The following is a 17,682-nucleotide window of genomic DNA, read 5'->3' as shown; positions in this document are numbered from 1 at the left end:
GTTGGACTATTTATGTATAACATATTTTATTGCTTAATATAATCAAATCTCTTAGTGGTTTGCATAAAAAAGAATTAAAAATTTCTAAAACACAACATACAGACAACATTTTTTAAAAACCCAAAACTTCCCATCAGCTCCAGCCAGCACCAGTAATAGTCAAGGATGGTGGGAGAGTTGTAAACCAACAACAACTGGAGAGTCCCAGGTTAACCACTCTTGGTTGAAAGCATGCACACTATTAACATAATTACACAGTACAAGTTCCAGAAAGGTGTGCCAGTCTAGATACACACAACAAACTCAACTTACCTCCTTTCCTGTATAATTTTAATTCTTTCACCGTTTCCAAAAACTGCCAGAATTGCTCATTGCCTTCTTCTGCAATGAATTCACTGTTAAAAATGTGTGTAATAATTCATCTATTAGTATAGCTCATAAGACACAAACAAACATTTTGAGAAGAAGCCTAAGTGGGCGATCCTATACACAAGTAGCTGGCATATAGCAGGCCCGGCACCAGTTAAGCTGGTGCAAAAATTACACCGGAACCAAACTCCATTCAGGAACGGGGTTTCTGCTAGCAAAGCCCGCCTAAACCTGGGAGGGGGAACAAGTCTTTAAAATTGTGTTTGAATTACACCACTCTTTTTGCTGGTTTAAGTTATCCCAGCCAGGTCACGTAACTGAGCTGAATGGGCTTAGGATCAAGCTTTAGTCTCCCTCTCCAGTACTGACCCCACCATGCCTCTAGAAAACTCATTTTTCAAGGCTTACACCAGTTTAAGATCCACTGAGCTCAACTCAGTAAGATGGGATCCAGCTAAGACAGATGGGGTGATATGTCAGTGTATCTCCAGAAGAGCTAAGGATGAAGAAGCTGAGCAGGTGTAGCCCAGATCCACGGGGAACCTCCCAGCACAGCTAGGGATGTGCTGGATCCTAACCTCACACATCCCAGAAGATGTTGCTATGCCAATTCTCCCTAAGTGATTGAAAAAGCCTAAATGATTTAAAGACATAATTTACTTCTCACTCCAAAATTGTAGAAGTCCTTTGAGATCAGTAGAACAACACTACATAGCAAACGTTCTGCAGAATACTAACCCGTGTCACCAACCAACAAAACATAATCTACATAGCCAGAGCACTGGATCCCTAGAAGTATATTTTGTATTAAGCTGTCAACCTATTAATTAATTGATTAATGAATCCCCTTCTACATGCCCCTTAAGGAAATTTACAAAGATACCGTATAATAAAAACAGCAAAGACAGGTTTTTCTTAAGTCCAAAAACAATTAAAGATAGATTTAAAAACAATGTAGACTGAACAACTAAGGCAGAGATGTTTTCATTCAGTTATATAACACTTGCTCAAATTAGGCTTGCAGGATGTAATTCTCACTTTACAGACAGGAAACTGAGGTAAAAGCTGCAATCCTAAACATACTTATTGCAGAATAAATCCTGTTAAATTTAGTAGGACTCATTTCTAACTAAACGTACTCTTAGAATTGCTATGTACATATGACACCCTAGCACACTCAGCAAGTACACCAGTGAAATTGGATTTATACAATTAACTCTGAATGACTTTAAAGACATTCAGTCACCCATGAGCTCAGCAGGCAGGCCTGTACAGTACTGTAAAATGAGTGGATGAAAACTGAGTATGATGAGACATGCAAGTTATGTTGCCTCATTCCTCCATACATGTAGCACATACAGTGCAAAATTTTATGGCATTGTACAAGAGGTATATTGAATGTTCATTGCTGAGGAAAACTCTGAATCATATACAATTGGAATTAAGTTCTGATGTTGCATGGATTAAACTAGTAGGTTTTAACTATATAAATTTTATTTATTTATTTTTTAAATTATGTGATATCCATACCACTATGGACAATAACTGTGTTACATGAACTAACCATTCCTGCTGTTTCCTAATTGCTCAGAAGTTGTGTATTTTTGCACGGAGTGACTCATTTGCACGTAATGCCACAGCAAACCATGACTTAGTGCAAATGCACAGGTTCCCAAAGAGGAGATATCGCTGTTACACTCCTCAGGGCTGAGTTATAATTTGGTTTAAGGTGTCATCCAAACCCAGGTCTATAGTTTGCCTTACTTCAGACATACCATGAGTTGTAAACAAGGTTTGTTCTTTGTTCTTTGTGATATTTTATACTCCAGACACGTTTCTTTTTTTATAGAAACAAAATGGTATAGTGGAGGACATTGTTTACTGCTGTGCAGGTAACAAAGTCCTAGAAGGGCAATGCCTACCTCTACTTCTGTGCAAATTCTGCAATGAAAAGTTTGTTTGGGATAGGATTTTAGTTAGAATCACCTGAACTCATGTTTGGGATAGGATTTTGTCTCAAATTGTGATAAAAAGGCACAGTCCCAGAAGACATGGGGTAACCACTGGATTATTTATTACTAAGACACAACACAAATTCAAATGCATCAATTTTGGGCGTGGCAAGAAAAGGAGTAGGATGCCGAACTGAGGACCAGTCATAAGTTTAAATAGCAAGCAACATTTCTGGATTAACATAGCAGAAAATAATGCTATTTAAACACACAAATTCATTTTCTTCTATTTTATGACAGCATAAAAAAGGAGGTGGGAAATTTTTTACATAGTCATATACAGCGTGCACACAGTGTGGCAACATTGGTCAAATTGCTGGAATATAAAGATCAACCATCTTGAGGTATTAAGTCGTTACTGGTGACATATAGAATTATTTGAAATAAGATTCTTACAGTTCATCAATTTGGCATGTTATGGCATTGGAACAAGATTCATGGGCATGCCAGATGCAGAAGACCCATACTTGTTTCTTGTTATTTTTGATACTTACCACATGGCTACATGTTCTTAATGGAGATAACAATAAGGCAAATGAACTCATACGAGTACTATAAAAGGGCTGGAATGCAAGGGCACTTATTTGGTTTGTGACCTGTCCCAAAGATTTTAATGGCATGTTAGGGAGATTGTTCCAGAGAAAGTGTCTTGTTCTCTGGAACAATCTCCCTAACATGCCATTAAAATCTTTGGGAAAGGCCCTTAAATCATTCCATAAACTCCAATGGATTTTCAAGGAAACTGCCCTAAATCAATTGAAATTATGGACTTCCATGGACAATTAATGTTACATACATCACAGCATTCAGTTTATGTATATCACAACTTTCCTACAAGTTAGTTCCAAAGCAGCATTCATTGTCCCTCCCTTCTCCTCACAACAACCTTGTGAGGTAGGTGAAAGAGTGTGACCATCAAGGCTGAGTACCGTATTTCAGAAGGAGTCTCTCCAGACTTCAGCAGCCTGGCACCCTCAAGATGTTGCTGGTACTACAACAACTCCTGCCAGGTGCGCTATCTGGAGCTGATGGTGTCTGCAGCCCAACAACACCGGCAGGGCACAAGGTGACAAAGGCTGCTCTAACCACTACACTACACTCCCTGGCACCAGAAGTCTCCGCTTCTCCCAATCGGAATGCCCTGACGTCCTTTTCCCTCGGCGTCCACCAGCCCCAGCCGTGGGAGCTGTGATTCCCAATCCCCTCTGGATTCCCACCAGGAGATCTGGTTGGAGGTTGCGCAGCGCTTCTCAACCTTGGGTACCCCAGCTATCACCGGACTACAACTCCCAGCATCCTTAGCTCGCAAGGCCAGGGATGATGATAAGAGTTGTACCGGACACCTGGGAAGCCGAGTTTGTGGAGCACTGGCTCAACAGGTAGGGCATGAGGGCTGCGGGTTCGAGTCCCATGTTAGGCAAAAGATTCCTGCAGGGCAGAGGGGGTTGGACTAGATGACCCTCGTGGTCTCCTAGAATAAGGGATGATGGGAGCTGAGGATTCCAACTTGATCTCCCCACCCATGAGGCAAGGTGAAGGGTCCACAAGGGCAGCAGATCCCGAGGTCAACCTTTCCCCTAAGTCTCCTTGTTCCTAACGCGGATCATCCCTCACCTCCTTTTGGAGGTCCGCCTCAGCTGCCCTCGTTTTCCCTCAGCTGAGCCCTCAAGCAACCCTCCCGGTGCTCCTCTATGTCTTTCTCTCTCTCTCGTCCCCTCACCTGGCCTCCAGCAGCAACGGCGTCGCCGGCCACTTCGCCGCCAGCCGGGCGGCCACCGCCTTCCGCGGGGAGCTCTCGGCGCCGCGCGGCCACAACAAGCCGAACACCAGCACCCCGGCCACCAACACCGTCACCCCGGCCACCGCCATGGCTCGCTTCGCCCGCCTCGCCAAAATCCCCCTCAGAGCGGCTGCCACGCACAGGCGGCGGCCCGACAGCGGGCTCCGCCCCCCGGCCGTGCCCCCCGTCCAATCGCTGCGCTCGCCTCAAGTCCAGGCCCCGCCCGCTTCTTTCCCGTAGGATCGCGGACCCGCTCTTCCCATTGGTCCCCGGGAAGGCTCCAATCGGAGACGAACGCAACAGCCGCCGAAGTTGCAGGCCGGGCCTGGATAGAGGGGGCGGGGCTGGCCGAACGAGACCCGTTATAAGATGCTGAGCTTTCCCAACGCGAAGCCGCGCAACCCTCGCGGCGCGAATCCGCGTTATTGGTAGTGGGGACGTATTTTTGTCGATGGATCCGTAGTATATTGGTGATAGGTCGGGGACCTAATGCGGAAAGCAAAGCGTGTTTAGTACTTCAAGCCCCTCTCAGCTGCGCCCGTAAAGTGCAACTGGAGGTGATGAGATTCTTCATCTTTGGCGATCCCTCGTAGCCGAGTGTTTTCCATTAACACGGTCTTAACAGTGAGTCCGTAAGTGGCTGTGGAGGCCAGAAGTCCTTCCACAGTGGGGACATAAGTTTCTGGCCGGGAGTTGATCTCGGTGAGGGTTTGCCAAACATGCCTTCCTCTTAGCGCGTTTCTCCCTTTCATCCTGAGTTTGAGCATCTTCGAAGTCCATGGCACCTTTGGGAAAGGCTATTCTCCAACTGGAGCGCTTGCAGGCCAGTGTTTCCCAGTTGTCGGTGTTTATGCTACTTTTTTTTTTAGATTTGCCTTGAGAGAGTCTTTAAACCTCTTTTGTTGACTACCAGCATTACGCTTTCCAGTTTCAAGTTCGGGATAGAGTAGTTGCTTTGGAAGACAACAATCGAATCTGCACAACATGACCAGTTCAACGAAGTTGATGTTGAAGAATCATTGCTTTGACACTGGCGATCTTTGCTTTTTCCAGTACTGTACACTGGAAATAGTTTGCCCGGCGTCTTCCCAAGTGAGGTGTAAAAATTTTCAGAGACACCATTGATGGAATCTTTCAAGGAGTTAGAGATGACGTTTATAAGTGGTCCATTTTGTATGTGGCCCCCAAATCACTAGAATCATAGGTTTGGAAGGGATCCTGAGGGAGAGCTCTGACTGCATCTCCCACTTCCCTGATAAAAAAAATGGACCGGGAGAGGGAAGATTCACACTTTCCTCTGCACTAGCTTCCGAATATGTTTCCCTATCCAAGCTGATGTTTGCTGTGGGGAGGAAATGTCCAGGCACCATACTATAGAATTTGAATCTAGACGTGAAGCATGCATTCCCTTTTTGCCTGGGTGCTTGACAAAATGCATTCAGCTTTATTTTAGCAATGAATGCTGAATTCTGAAATTATTAGTATGTGAGCATTTGGGAAGGAGCTGTAAAATAGCAAAAATGTGTGTGAATTCTGAGAGTCTATATTTATTTGTCATGTGTGTGAGATATTTGTGTGTGTGTGTGTGTACAGTGGTACCTCGTGTTACCTACCGTCCCCCTTACGAATGCTGTGGGTTACGCGCTCTGCTAACCCATAAGTAGATGCCCCTTGTTGTGACCTTTGTCCCGGGATGCGAGCGGAAGTCATGCTCTGGCAGCGCAGCAGCAGCAGGAGGCGCCATTACTGAAAGCGCGCCTCATGTTATGAGCGGTTTCCTGTTACGAACAGACCTCTGGAATGGATTAAGGCTAATATGCCAAGTGAAAGTGACTGATTTTAGATTCCTTTTACACCTAGTTTGCACAATCCTATTTCTATGTATATTGACTCAGAATTCTCCCCCTTTGTGTCCATAGTCACTGTGTTTAGGACTGCAGCTTGAAGCAAATGTCTACATTCTGAGTGTAGGAAAGTGGCTCTGGTGAAGCTATGAGGTTTTGTATAGCATATCAGTAATATTTAGACAAATAATGTACAACAGTGGCAAGGAAACCAAGAAACAAAATTAAGTGTATATGACCCAGGTGGCGCTGTGGGTTAAACCACTGAGCCTAGGGCTTGCTGATCAAAAGGTCAGCGGTTCGAATCCCTGTGACGGGGTGAGCTCCCGTTGCTCGGTCCCAGCTCCTGCCAACCTAGCAGTTCGAAAGCACGTCAAAGTGCAAGTAGATAAATAGGTACCGCTACAGCGGGAAGGTAAACGGCGTTTCTATGTGCTGCTCTGGTTTGCCAGAAGCGGCTTTGTCATGCTGGCCACATGACCTGGAAGCTATATGCCGGCTCCCTCGGCCAATAACGCGAGATGAGCGCGCAACCTCAGAGTCGGTGACGACTGGACCTGGTCAGGGGTCCCTTTACCTTCATACAGTATATGAATTGAATCTAATAGTCCTTGAATAGTTGCCGCCCAGTCAGTATCATCATTCAGGTAGTAAACTGTGTCATACTCTCAACTCATGGAAGCTATTATTTTTCTTCTGCTTCCTAATACGTTAAAGTAATTTTAATGATGATGAAGGTCCTACTACTACTAATAAATAATGACATGTTCAAATTGGGCATTTTTTATCTGTTTGAGACATAGAGTGCATGTTGTACGAATTGTATGTAGTAAGTTTTGTAAACAAGCAAACAATGAAGGTACATCTAAAAGACAGTTTCCACTGTACAGGATGGTATAGGGCCAGTCACATGGCACAGAAGGAGCATGAACAAGAGTTCACATTGCCTTCCCACTTACTTAGGATGTCTGTTCCACCTCTGATGCCACTACCCACTTGCAGAGAGACATACCATTTGAACAGTACCTACACATTTAAAATCAGAAGTACATAGGCTCAGATTGTATGGTTGATTCTGAGTCTTATCTGAAAAACCAACTGTGTGATCTGAGTGTATGCATGCTGTAGTTTTTGTCTATGGGTCATGTATGTGGTTGGTGGCATTGCAGGCAGATATAGTGGGTGGGAAAGGAAAACAGGTGCAATACTTGCCCTTTTTCTTACTCACATAATAAATGGGAGTAAATGGTGCTCTGTCATCTGATCTGACCCATTTTTTGGCTTCCTGTTTCACCCAAACTAGAAACTGTGGATTTAAGCTAATAGCCAAATGCTCTAGCTTAACTGGTTGATGGATTGCAGCTGAAAAATATTTTGGCAGAATAATACAATTAAAGAAACGTTTTAAAACCAGTTGCACAACAGACAATCATGGGGATAAAAAATTATTGCTAAACCTATTTCTGTGTTCAGAAGACATGATTAATGAAGGAGTCTTAATAAGGTCCAACCACTTAGTATAAATCATAGTGACTGCAGTATACTTAATGGTAAGGGTTGCATTAAAGAGAAATAAAGCTGAAGCTTTATCAGCATGTGTGGTAAAAAGAAAACTTTATTTGTGGAAACATATTTTAACATATGGGGGAGGAGGACACCAATATAACCCTGATCTTCAGCCAAATACAAGCACATTAGACAGGTACAGGAATAAACTGCAGCATGCACACAATCCTATGCTAGTCTAAGTGCTAATGAGTTAAATGAGAGGTACACCCCATATGGGCATAGCCGGAGGGGCAGGGAGGGGCAGCTGCCCTCAATCAATAGAAATCAATATAAATACATAGATAACTGAGGTTCTGCCCCCCTAACAAAAGGCCTGCCCCCCCCAGCAAAAATCCTGGCTATGCCTATTATGTCCCACATCACTAATGGTGCTCTCATACCATAGCTGCCAAGTTTTCCCTTTTCTCATGAGGAAGCCTATTCAGCATAAGGGAATTTCCCTTAAAAAAAGGGATAACTTGGCAGCTATGTCTCATACCCTCCAACATTTCTTCAATGAAAATAGTGACGTCCTCAGGAAAAGCGGGACATTCCGGGATCAAATCAGAAACCAGGACTGCTTCTGTAAATCCGGGGCTGTCCCTGGAAAATAAGGACACTTGGAGGTCTGTGCTCTGTTCCACCTACAGGGAGGATCCTGCATGTTATCTTAATCATTCTTTCCCACATGCCATCAACATTAGAGGTCAAGGTTGTGCTCTTAGTTGATTTTTAATGCACTATTCACTATGCAGTTATCAAAACAAAAACCACGGCCAGCAGATATATACACCTCATCCATAAACATTTACAAAGGAAAAGCATTAATTTCAGTGCAATTTGCCTTCAAACAAGGAGCTTAAAAGAATAGTCTATTGATATAAATGGGACTTACTTTTAGAGAAATATGCTTGCAATTTGGATGTTAATCCAAAACCCTCAGCTTAAATGGCTTATTTGTTGGTCTGCTGCATGCAGAGGGCAGAGCTGCAACCTTTTTACACAGCTAATTAAAAATCAATTAACTGTGACCAAACACTGTCTGTGTACAAGTACCGTAGTTATATGCAACTATCAGTGGCTTTAGATGGAGACATGCATCCCTATTCCCTTGAAAGGCATATCCATAGCTGCCAAGTTATCCCTTATTTTAAGAGATTTTCCCTTATGCTGAATAGGCTTCCTCGCGAGAAAACTTGGCAGCTATGGGCATATCCAGCTTAGTGCAGCTAGATACACATTTGAATCAGCATCAGCTGTGAGCATGAAAACCTGCTTCCATACATAGATCTCACTCACTGGACTGGGGTGCATTTCAGGATTAAGTTGTGAGGGTAAACATGTGCCCAAAGGATTCTTATTCCAAGTGTCTCCGGCATGTATGTTTTAGCCTTGATTGGTTCTCGGCCTCTCTTAATTGCTATCATGTGTCCCTTCGTTCTCAATGCCTAGTTCCACTCCTCCATTATTTAAATTATTGTTTGGCCCACCTTCCTCCTTATCCCATGAGGAAGATTTGTTCTGAACCAGACGTTCCTCAGCTCCTACCAGCTTACCCTTGCGGCCTTGCCCCCCCCCCAATCAGTTTGAAAGCTGCTCTGCCACTTTTTAAATATCTATTTCAAGTGCCAACAGTCTGGTTGCACCCTGATCCATTTTGTACAGGCTTGGCTTGTTCCAAAATGTTCCCTAACAAAATCGAAACCCCCCCCCTTCCAATCTATCCATCTCATTTTCACACTGAGAATACACAGCTGTGCCTGTCTGGCCCACCCTGCACACAGAACTGGTAACATTTCAGGAAAAAAAATACAATGGTCCTGGCTTTAAATATCCTACCTAGCAATCTACATTTCACTTCCAGGACCTCTGGATTACATTTCCCTGTCGTTGGTGCCAACAAACCCTACAGCCACTTACATTCAGTTCGCTAACTAGACGATGGGAGATATACACAAACTCCATGCCAGGCGGGCAATTCACCATGCAGTCTACATGCCCACCACACAAACCTATTCATGCTCCTAATGACTGAATTATCCATTGCAAAAAAATATTCCCCCACCCCAATGAAAGTTCTCAGCAGGGCAGGATAATTGCTTGTCCTCAAGCAATGGGTCCCTTCTAAGAAATCGTTCCCCTCTTCCCCAGAGTGGTGCCTTCCTTTCCCAAGCCAAGGTCTTCATTCTCGATGACAGAAGGGGAAGATATCCCACCAGCCTCTCTGCCTCTCTCCAGGTCGGCAACTTTGGTCTAAACAAGGGAACAAATCTGTTCCCTGAGAACCAGGAGCATATTACACCTTGGATACTTCCATCCTCAGGAGCCAAAACAACTTGGGCTGGTTCTAGCTACACAGCCCTATTGGCTTTCTACTTGCACAACTATTCTCTCTCCCCCCTCCATCTTTCAAGTTACTTTGGGGCTTGAAATTTGTTTACGTCAAGGAAAGAAGGGGCAGAGTAGTTTTCCATGGCCTCCTCACCCTATTGTCAAGGTCACTCTGCTGCTAAACTTGCCCTGAGGCCTTCTGCTTGGTTGTGCCATGTGTGTTGTGCTGACATATTTCTCTAGCTTGCAGATGTGCTAATGGTTTCGAAAATGTTGGCGACCCCTGACTATTAATCTTTAAGGTGCCACAAGGTTTGGTTCTATTTTGCAGACAAGCACAGCTGCCTCTTAGTTATTTTAAATCTGTAATACTCCTTTTAGAAATTGTTGAAGCAATTTCAAGCCATTTTCCAGAATATCAAATGCACTGTGTAAATTCATCCATATTCCTTGTAATTATTTATACAAAATATAATTAGGATGGACATTCATACTACTTTACAATCGTGCAGACTGATATTTTATGTCCATTTCAATTAATCTGGATAAGTACAATTTCCCATTTTTATGATTTACATGCAGCACTGATTATCATCTACTGAGAAGACAGCTTTAAAAATCAATGTTCAAAGTTGCTACACATGAAGGAGAGAGTCTGAAAGTGCTGCTGTAAGCTATTGCATATGTAATGGAAATAGATTTATTGCTTCAGCCTCATATTTCCCTTTATTATTAAATCATTAAAGGTCTCATAAGTTAAATTCACGCATGGAAAGATATGTGCTTGTGTAGCACAGAGTGTATGTACAATGGGTGTGTATAATACAGGACATTGATTTTTCAACTGGTATCACAGGCCAACCTAAGGCCAATTGCAGTACCAGGACTACTGCAAAAAAACAAAAACAAACCCAAACCAATTAAGACATAAGTCCCCCAGTGGCATGTTTAAACTAAAGGTTAGTCCCCAGTCTGAAAAGACTGAAGTCCGCCCTCCTTGATTTACTAGAAATGTAAACTTTTTCCTTTCAGTGATTTGAATTCTGCACCCCTGAACTTAACCAAAATGTCAGCAGCAACTGCTTAATCCTCTTCAATATGCACCCATTAATTCTACCATAGCCATTCTTGTGCTACAGAAGCATTGAGTATGCTGAGGGCCATTGTGTGATGGCAATGAATGCATCTAGTTTGAAATATTAAAGTAGCAGCCACAGAGGGTCACATCAGGATCAGGATTGCATTCTGCAGGGACAAATCGCAGCTTCAGGAGAAGAACATTCCAGTTAGGGTTGCCATATATCCAGAATTTCCCAGACGTAGCTGGGATTTGGCTGTTGGAGAAAACGTCTGGGCGGAAATTGCTTCAATATCCAAAGCTCAACAACTTTTGTGTCCGGATTTTCAGTTTGTGAAATATGGCAATCCTAATTCCAATGACACTGCTTAACCCCTCCCTCCCTGCATGCCACAAACCTAGACCTGCCACCTGCCATTAGCTGCTGTTTAAACATATTAAAACTAGACATGTTAATAGCAATCACATAAATAAGATCATTTCTAGCTCGGCCCTGAGTGAAAATGGAAGAGAGGTTTATTTTCCAAGCAACCCATGCTTCAGCTAAAACCACATTCAACCAACAAGGTTGGTTTAAATGTGCCTTTTCAGCCTAAATGTAGCTGCTGGGGGAAGTGGTGGACTCTGATCCAGATTATGGCTGTCAAACAGGATAGGATATTTAGCCCTTCCCCACTTCCATTCTTCTCTGAAAATCACTGACAAACCTGCTATTAGCAACAGAGGGCAGAATTTTCAGCAAGTATATAGCCTGGCGGTAAGGGTTTAAATCTTCCACTCCCCATGCCATGGTCCCAATACAGATCACTCCCCACCAGATCACTCCCCAGTTTTGTTTTTGTTTTGTTTTAATGTGAGGACTCCCAAGCATGAGACTGAGAGATGCATTGACACCAACAGCTTTATTCTACGCAGTTAGTTGTTGCAAACAATGGGTTTAGCCATGCTGAACATACAATAAAAGGAGACTCAGCGGCTGCAATCCAGTAAACATTTCTTTGGGAGCAGGTCCCCTTGAACTCAGCTAGTGACTCTTCTCTGTATGAGCAGACTAAATGATTAATAAACAAATACACACAACGTATCTAGTTTGTCACTTCCTTAATTCCGACTACACATTATCAGCTTTCCAACTGCACAGTTTCTGCCCTGTATATTTTGTGCCCAATTGTTTAAAAGGGACCACTTCAAGTGCAAACAGCTTGTGTTAGCAGTGTCTGGAGAAAATTGCAGAGCTGGAAGGGACCACACAAGGGTCATAATTCACTACAAACACATTGATTGATTGATTGATTGATTGAATTTATATACTGCCCTATATACCCCGAGGTCTCAGGGCGGTTCACAAAACAAGATCAACATATAAAACCACAATATATATGATCAAAATAATAACAACAACCCAATAACACCCCCCCCAAAAGAGCCACATTTTAAAAGGGCATAGGATGTCAATCAAATCAACCAAAGCGCTGGTTATTCTTCTCCTCCAGCCATAGCAAGTGACGCGAAGAAGAAGCATCCTCGCCACGTGCAAAGACCCAGCATCTAGCACCACTAACTTTCCCGCTCCCCCACCCTCTATCTACTGCGCTTCCGCAACGCAAAAACCCGTCGGCTGCCCAAGTCGATAGGTGGTGGGCGGGGCCTGGGCGGAGAGAGCCAAGAACCATCACCGCGCCTCCTTTCCCCGTGGTTTCTTATTGGCTACTGCTGCCGGCGAGCTGAGCTCCGCTATTGGCCACATAGGAGACCCTCCGTTGATTGGCTCGCAAGCGCGCGAAGCTCCCCCCTTCCTCCTGTGAAGAGAGAGTGGTAACGGTTGTGCGCTAGGCAGTAACGGACGCGCGCCGGCGAGTGATAAGAAGCGCCGGGGTCGCACCTGGTGCGGACGCCTCGCGCTTTCCCTCAGCGGCTGAGACGACGGTTATATGAGGGAGTTTAAAAAAATTATATATTTTAAAATAAATGTCGTCGTCGTAACTGCCGCGGAACAAAGCTCTTCGTGGTTGCCGTCACAAAGAAGCCGCCGTGAGGGGATGAAGCGCTGCCTGTGATCTCTGACGGGGCGCGGGGCTCCCTCTCGCCGCTATGGGGCTGCGGGGGCACCGGAGGCAGCCGAACCCGCGCCTGCCGCCGCCGCGGGTCTCCTGCTCTCCCCAGCGGAGCGTCCCGGAGCTCCGGGGAGCAAGACACGGAGAGTGAAGGGAGCGCCGACACCGGGCGCCATGGAAGAGCGGCTACCGAGCCGCTGGCTGCTGCTGCCGCCGCTCCTGGCGCTGCTCTTCCTCTTCGTCCTCTACCAGTACGCCTCTCCCGGCGGAGGCTGTCTTAGCGGGCCCGCCGCCGCTGCGCCCGATCCTCCGGCCGTTTCCCCTTGCGGCGCCGGGGGCCACCCGGCCCGGCGGAGGCAGCGCTTCCCCGGGGACCCCGCGGGGCTCTCGTCCCGCCCGCCGGGCTCCCCCGGGCGCAGGTCCGCCTTTGGCCTGTCGGAGCTGTGCCGCCGCGCGCGTTTCGACATGCGCGGCCGCGACGTGATGGTGTTCCTGCACATCCAGAAGACCGGCGGCACCACCTTCGGGAGGCACCTGGTGCGCAACATCCGCCTCGAGCAGCCCTGCTACTGCCGCGCGGGGCAGAAGAAGTGCACTTGCCACCGGCCGGGGGCCGCCGCTGCTGCCACGCCGCCGGAAGGCGACAAGGGGGACAAGGGCGACACGTGGCTCTTCTCGCGCTTCTCCACCGGCTGGAGTTGCGGGCTGCACGCCGACTGGACCGAGCTCACCAGCTGCGTGCCCGCCGCCATGGACCGCAGGGGGGGCTGCCCCGCCAACCGCACCCGCAGGTTAGTCCCCTTCGCTGTGTGGGGGGGTGGGAGTGATAATACGGAATTGCAGAGATCCGGGAGCTTAAGATCCGCTTTAAGTTGCACCCATGCGAAAGGACTAGCCTTTTGCTCCAGGTAGTTTGGGAGTCTTCTGCGACGCATTGCTGCTTTTCTATCCAGCTTCAGGTTTTGCTCAGCCAGGTGTACCAGTCAAATCGTCTTGCATCTTGCCGTAGGTGCGAGGAGGCTAGCGGCTGTTGGTGATCTCGATTTTTGGCATCGGTTTCTTGGCGCCCCGGTACAAGCATTTCCCCAGGCGTGACTCCATGCGATTTGAAAACCAGCGCTGCCGCTGCTTATGGCTTCGAACGGCATGTTTCATGCCAGGCGAGAAGCTGACTGGAATATGCAGCGCTAGGGGAGTGATGCTGTGAGCATTTGGCCTGATACATGGGATGAACTCCTGAACATTGTTATGTGTGTTGAGTTGTGAATAAAAGTTAGGTGCTTGGTAGGGGAGGGGCAGTTTCCCCCACGCTTGACTTTGCATCTCAGCCCATGACTACCATGCTCCTGTAGAGCCGAAAAGTGATGTGCAATGTACAAAACAAAAGGTGCTTCACACGTGACTATTTTGTTAAAAAGTTAGTGTTTCTGCTGATCAAGTCTGCAGAGTTGTATTGCTTCATAAACTGAATTGACTGACTTTGTTGTGTCAGATTGGGATGAAAGGTTCTCGAATATTTTGTTTTGAATACTAGGGTTATAACTGTATGTAAACTTTTTTTCTGAAAAAGCATGCATTGGCTTGGGTTCCATGTTTCTCACCACTTGTTGGCATCATGGCTTAATTTAAAAGTAGCTGGTGCTACCCAGCTAGATGGGCAGGGTATAAATAATAAAATTATTAGTATTGAAACAAATGACTCCTTCAATAGGGATGGGGAACCTGTGGCCTTTTAGGTAAAAGTAGTTTTTCCCTCTGTTTTATTTTTTTAAAAAAAAACTGAGGCAAGTTCTGCTGGTGTGTTTGTAGTCTGTTTTAGCCGCTTGGTGGCAGTGTTGTGGGGTGGGGAGCTGGAGACTTTTAAAGAAAAAAACCATTGGAGAGTTTATTAATATGAACATCAGTTGAACTTGTAAAGTTGTAAATTGATTTTGGGGATAGAGAGATAGTGTAGCAATATGTAATTCTCCTAAGATTTTTGTTACACTTATGCAAGTGCCGTGTTTCTCCGAAAATAAGACACCGTCTTATTTTTTCCCCTCCTTCTCCTGCTGCGGCCGGCATTGCTGCTGCGCCTATCACTATCTTATTTTTGGTGTATGGCTTATATTCCTTGAATGCTTAAAAATCCTGCTATGGCTTATTTTATGACTACGTCTTAAAATAGGGGAAACAGGGTAGCATATCATTTCATCCTTCATTGAAATGTATGAGCTATTCTCTGCGGAACATCAGAATTTAAGATACTACAGCAGTGGGTCTAACTGGGTATTTCTCTTGCTCAGCCATGCACCACTTGTACTGTAGACCGGTCATTCAGTATCTTGCGGAGAGTCAAGATCTGGCTAAGGAGCCTAAGGTTGATGATGACAGGGAAGCATCTCAATGGGCTATGCTTACTGAGTGTGCACCGAAAAACTGTATTGGAAAAAAAGGAGGAATTTGAGAAGGAAGTGCTGAAAAGGTTTTTAGCAAATACAAGAAAACTTGTTTTAGTTAGATTTTTTTAAAAATAAGATGGAAAAAGGCATCATTTTTTGCAAAATATACTCATTATCATGAAAGGTACTCCCTGATGTTTATTTTTAATTTAACTTCCTAGTTTTCAAATGGCAAGATTTTGACAGATTTTTTTTTAGCACTTGGGGTGAAAAACAACTGTTTAATTAAACTGTTTAATTAAAAACAACTGTTGTTGAAACATTTCATTCCGAATCAGCTAGACTTAGTCAGACAGAGGATGATGACAAGTGGGTGTCCTCCCCCCCTTCCAACATAAATCCTGGCTATGCCCATGATCCCTACAGCAGATAAAACTGAGCTAGGTTTGATTAGATGTAAGGATGCTTCCTGTCTTCCTAAGAAAGAATGCAAGTGCCTGCCACAGGGACAGCTCTTCAAATGGTGGTACCCATTTGCTATGTCTTTATTTGGACTCCCTTATCAAGGTTGAACTCTGGCTTTGCAGGATGAAAGGATACAATGCAGAATAAATCCAGGACTTCTGATCTGTAGAGGTTAGTGATAATGGCATGGGAACAGAGGGAAAAGAAACTGGATAGTATATAGTATTGGTAGGCAGCTATGCTCACTACTATACCACCAACGCGATAGTATATAGTATAGAACAGGGGTGGCCAACTCCCAAGAGACTGTGATCTACTCACAGAGTTAAAAACTGGGAGTCATCTACCCCCTTTTGGGGGGTTCAGGTCAAAACTGTTGAGTTTTTTTTAAGGAAGGGAAGCCCTGTTTTGGGGGGTTTAGGTCAAACTTGTTGAGCTTCTTTTAGGAGGGAGGGAGACCCATTTTTGTTTAGGGATTCAGGTCATAGTTGTTCAGCTTTTTTTAGGGAGGAGGAAAATTTTGGGTGAGCTTTTTTGGGTGCCAGTGATCTAGCAGTGATCTACCACAGACATCCAGTGATCTACCGGTAGATCACGATCTACCTGTTGGACATGCCTGGTATAGAATAATTGAATTCACATCTAGATGGAATATCAGATACTATAACTGCAAAATAACTGCAAACAGCCCTTATCAGCAGGAGCAATGCATTTTAAGTCAGAAAGGAGTGGCTTAGATGTATGATGCTTTAATTCTTGAATCAGGATACTAGTGTGTGTTTTGTGGCTCTCTGGATCTCTCATAATATGAGCTATGGAGCATCTTGTGAAAGCCACCATGAACATGGCAACAATTCCAGTTCATAGTTCTTTTATGATTTAAATTAATTTTGTTTTTAGCTTCTATCAATACAACAAATGGCCAAAATACACGCTGTGCTCAAATTTATACTGTCCTCCAAACTTGATCCTTTTGCTGTAAAATCTGGAGCGTACTTCTGGGTGTCATTGCTAGGTCTATTTTCCTTTAAGCCTTATAAGTCTAAAACCAGATGCTGCACTGTGCTATGTATGAATATTAAGACAAAAGAAAATCACCTTTGAGAGTCTGTCTGTTGAAGCAGAGTTTGGGTGGTGGGCAACTGGCTGCTTTTCTACTCAAAATCATACCATTGGCCCCATTCGGACAAAAGTAAAAAATAAACAATTTTTAAGCCTTCTAGTGAAAAATTAATTCTACAGATAACACTAATAATACATTCAAGTGAAATGACAGTGGCATTTCAATATCACCCTCATTAAAGGAAAGTTCAGATTTGCAGCTTCTTTAATATACGGTACATGACACACAGAGGATGACCACAGGAAATTATCAAAACAGTGGAGTCTGATGTTCCAAACTGAGAGGAATTGTGGACTGAGTTTAGCTCTAGGTTTCCATTTTTTAAAAATCTATAAGCTTAATTGCGTCCCATCAGAGAAAAGGTTGGGTGGGGTATAAATGAATTGTGTGTGTGTGTGTGTGTGTGTGTGTGTGTGTGTGTGTGTGTGTATCTGAAGAAGTGTGTATGCACACGAAAGCTCATACCAATGACAAACTTAGTTGGTTTCTAAGGTGCTACTGGAATGAATTTTTTTTATTGTGTGTGTGTGGTATGGTGCTTGCTTGTCTTCTGTTAGGTATTATAAATTTTCATGCATAGGAAAGAAATTGCATGAAAGACATGGGTGCCATTGAAACCTAAACTAGCTTACTGGATCCCAGCCAAAACATTATTAGGCATAAGCAGAGCTAAGCACCTTTAGGTCCCATTAATTTC

General features: G+C 44.6%; 2 protein-coding genes across 3 annotated transcripts in view; one reads left to right on the top strand and one right to left on the bottom strand.

Annotated features, from left to right (window-relative positions):
- The window catches only part of UGGT2 (UDP-glucose glycoprotein glucosyltransferase 2), an 82,476-nt gene extending 78,165 nt beyond the window's left edge, over window positions 1-4,311 (bottom strand). For both annotated transcript variants that reach the window (XM_035114476.2, XM_035114477.2), the window contains exons 1-2: window positions 4,102-4,311; window positions 313-395 (exon numbers count right to left, since the gene is read on the bottom strand). In XM_035114476.2, coding sequence (XP_034970367.2) covers window positions 313-395; window positions 4,102-4,250 — 232 coding nt within the window. In that variant the 5' untranslated portion in view covers window positions 4,251-4,311. The remainder of the gene's footprint in view (window positions 1-312; window positions 396-4,101) is intronic.
- An 8,879-nt stretch (window positions 4,312-13,190) lies between these two features.
- On the top strand, window positions 13,191-16,009 carry LOC118085523 (heparan-sulfate 6-O-sulfotransferase 3). The gene is made up of 2 exons (XM_060273311.1): window positions 13,191-13,807; window positions 15,985-16,009. The coding sequence occupies exons 1-2, from the start codon at window positions 13,191-13,193 to the stop codon at window positions 16,007-16,009; spliced, it is 642 nt and encodes a 213-aa protein (XP_060129294.1).
- Window positions 16,010-17,682: the final 1,673 nt, after the last annotated feature.

Source organism: Zootoca vivipara, chromosome 4 (genome assembly GCF_963506605.1).
Source record: "Zootoca vivipara chromosome 4, rZooViv1.1, whole genome shotgun sequence".
Classification (NCBI taxonomy): Eukaryota; Metazoa; Chordata; class Lepidosauria; order Squamata; family Lacertidae; genus Zootoca; species Zootoca vivipara.
Note: the sequence above shows the minus strand (reverse complement) of the source record. Positions and strands in the feature narration are given on the sequence as shown.

Excerpts from the sequence above, each read along its gene's own strand:
- LOC118085523 (XM_060273311.1), top strand. The coding sequence starts at position 13,191 with ATGGAAGAGCGGCTACCGAGCCGCTGGCTGCTGCTGCCGCCGCTCCTG. Across the intron at positions 13,808-15,984 it reads CCCGCCAACCGCACCCGCAG|GATGAAAGGATACAATGCAG; the intron begins GTTAGTCCCCTT and ends CTGGCTTTGCAG.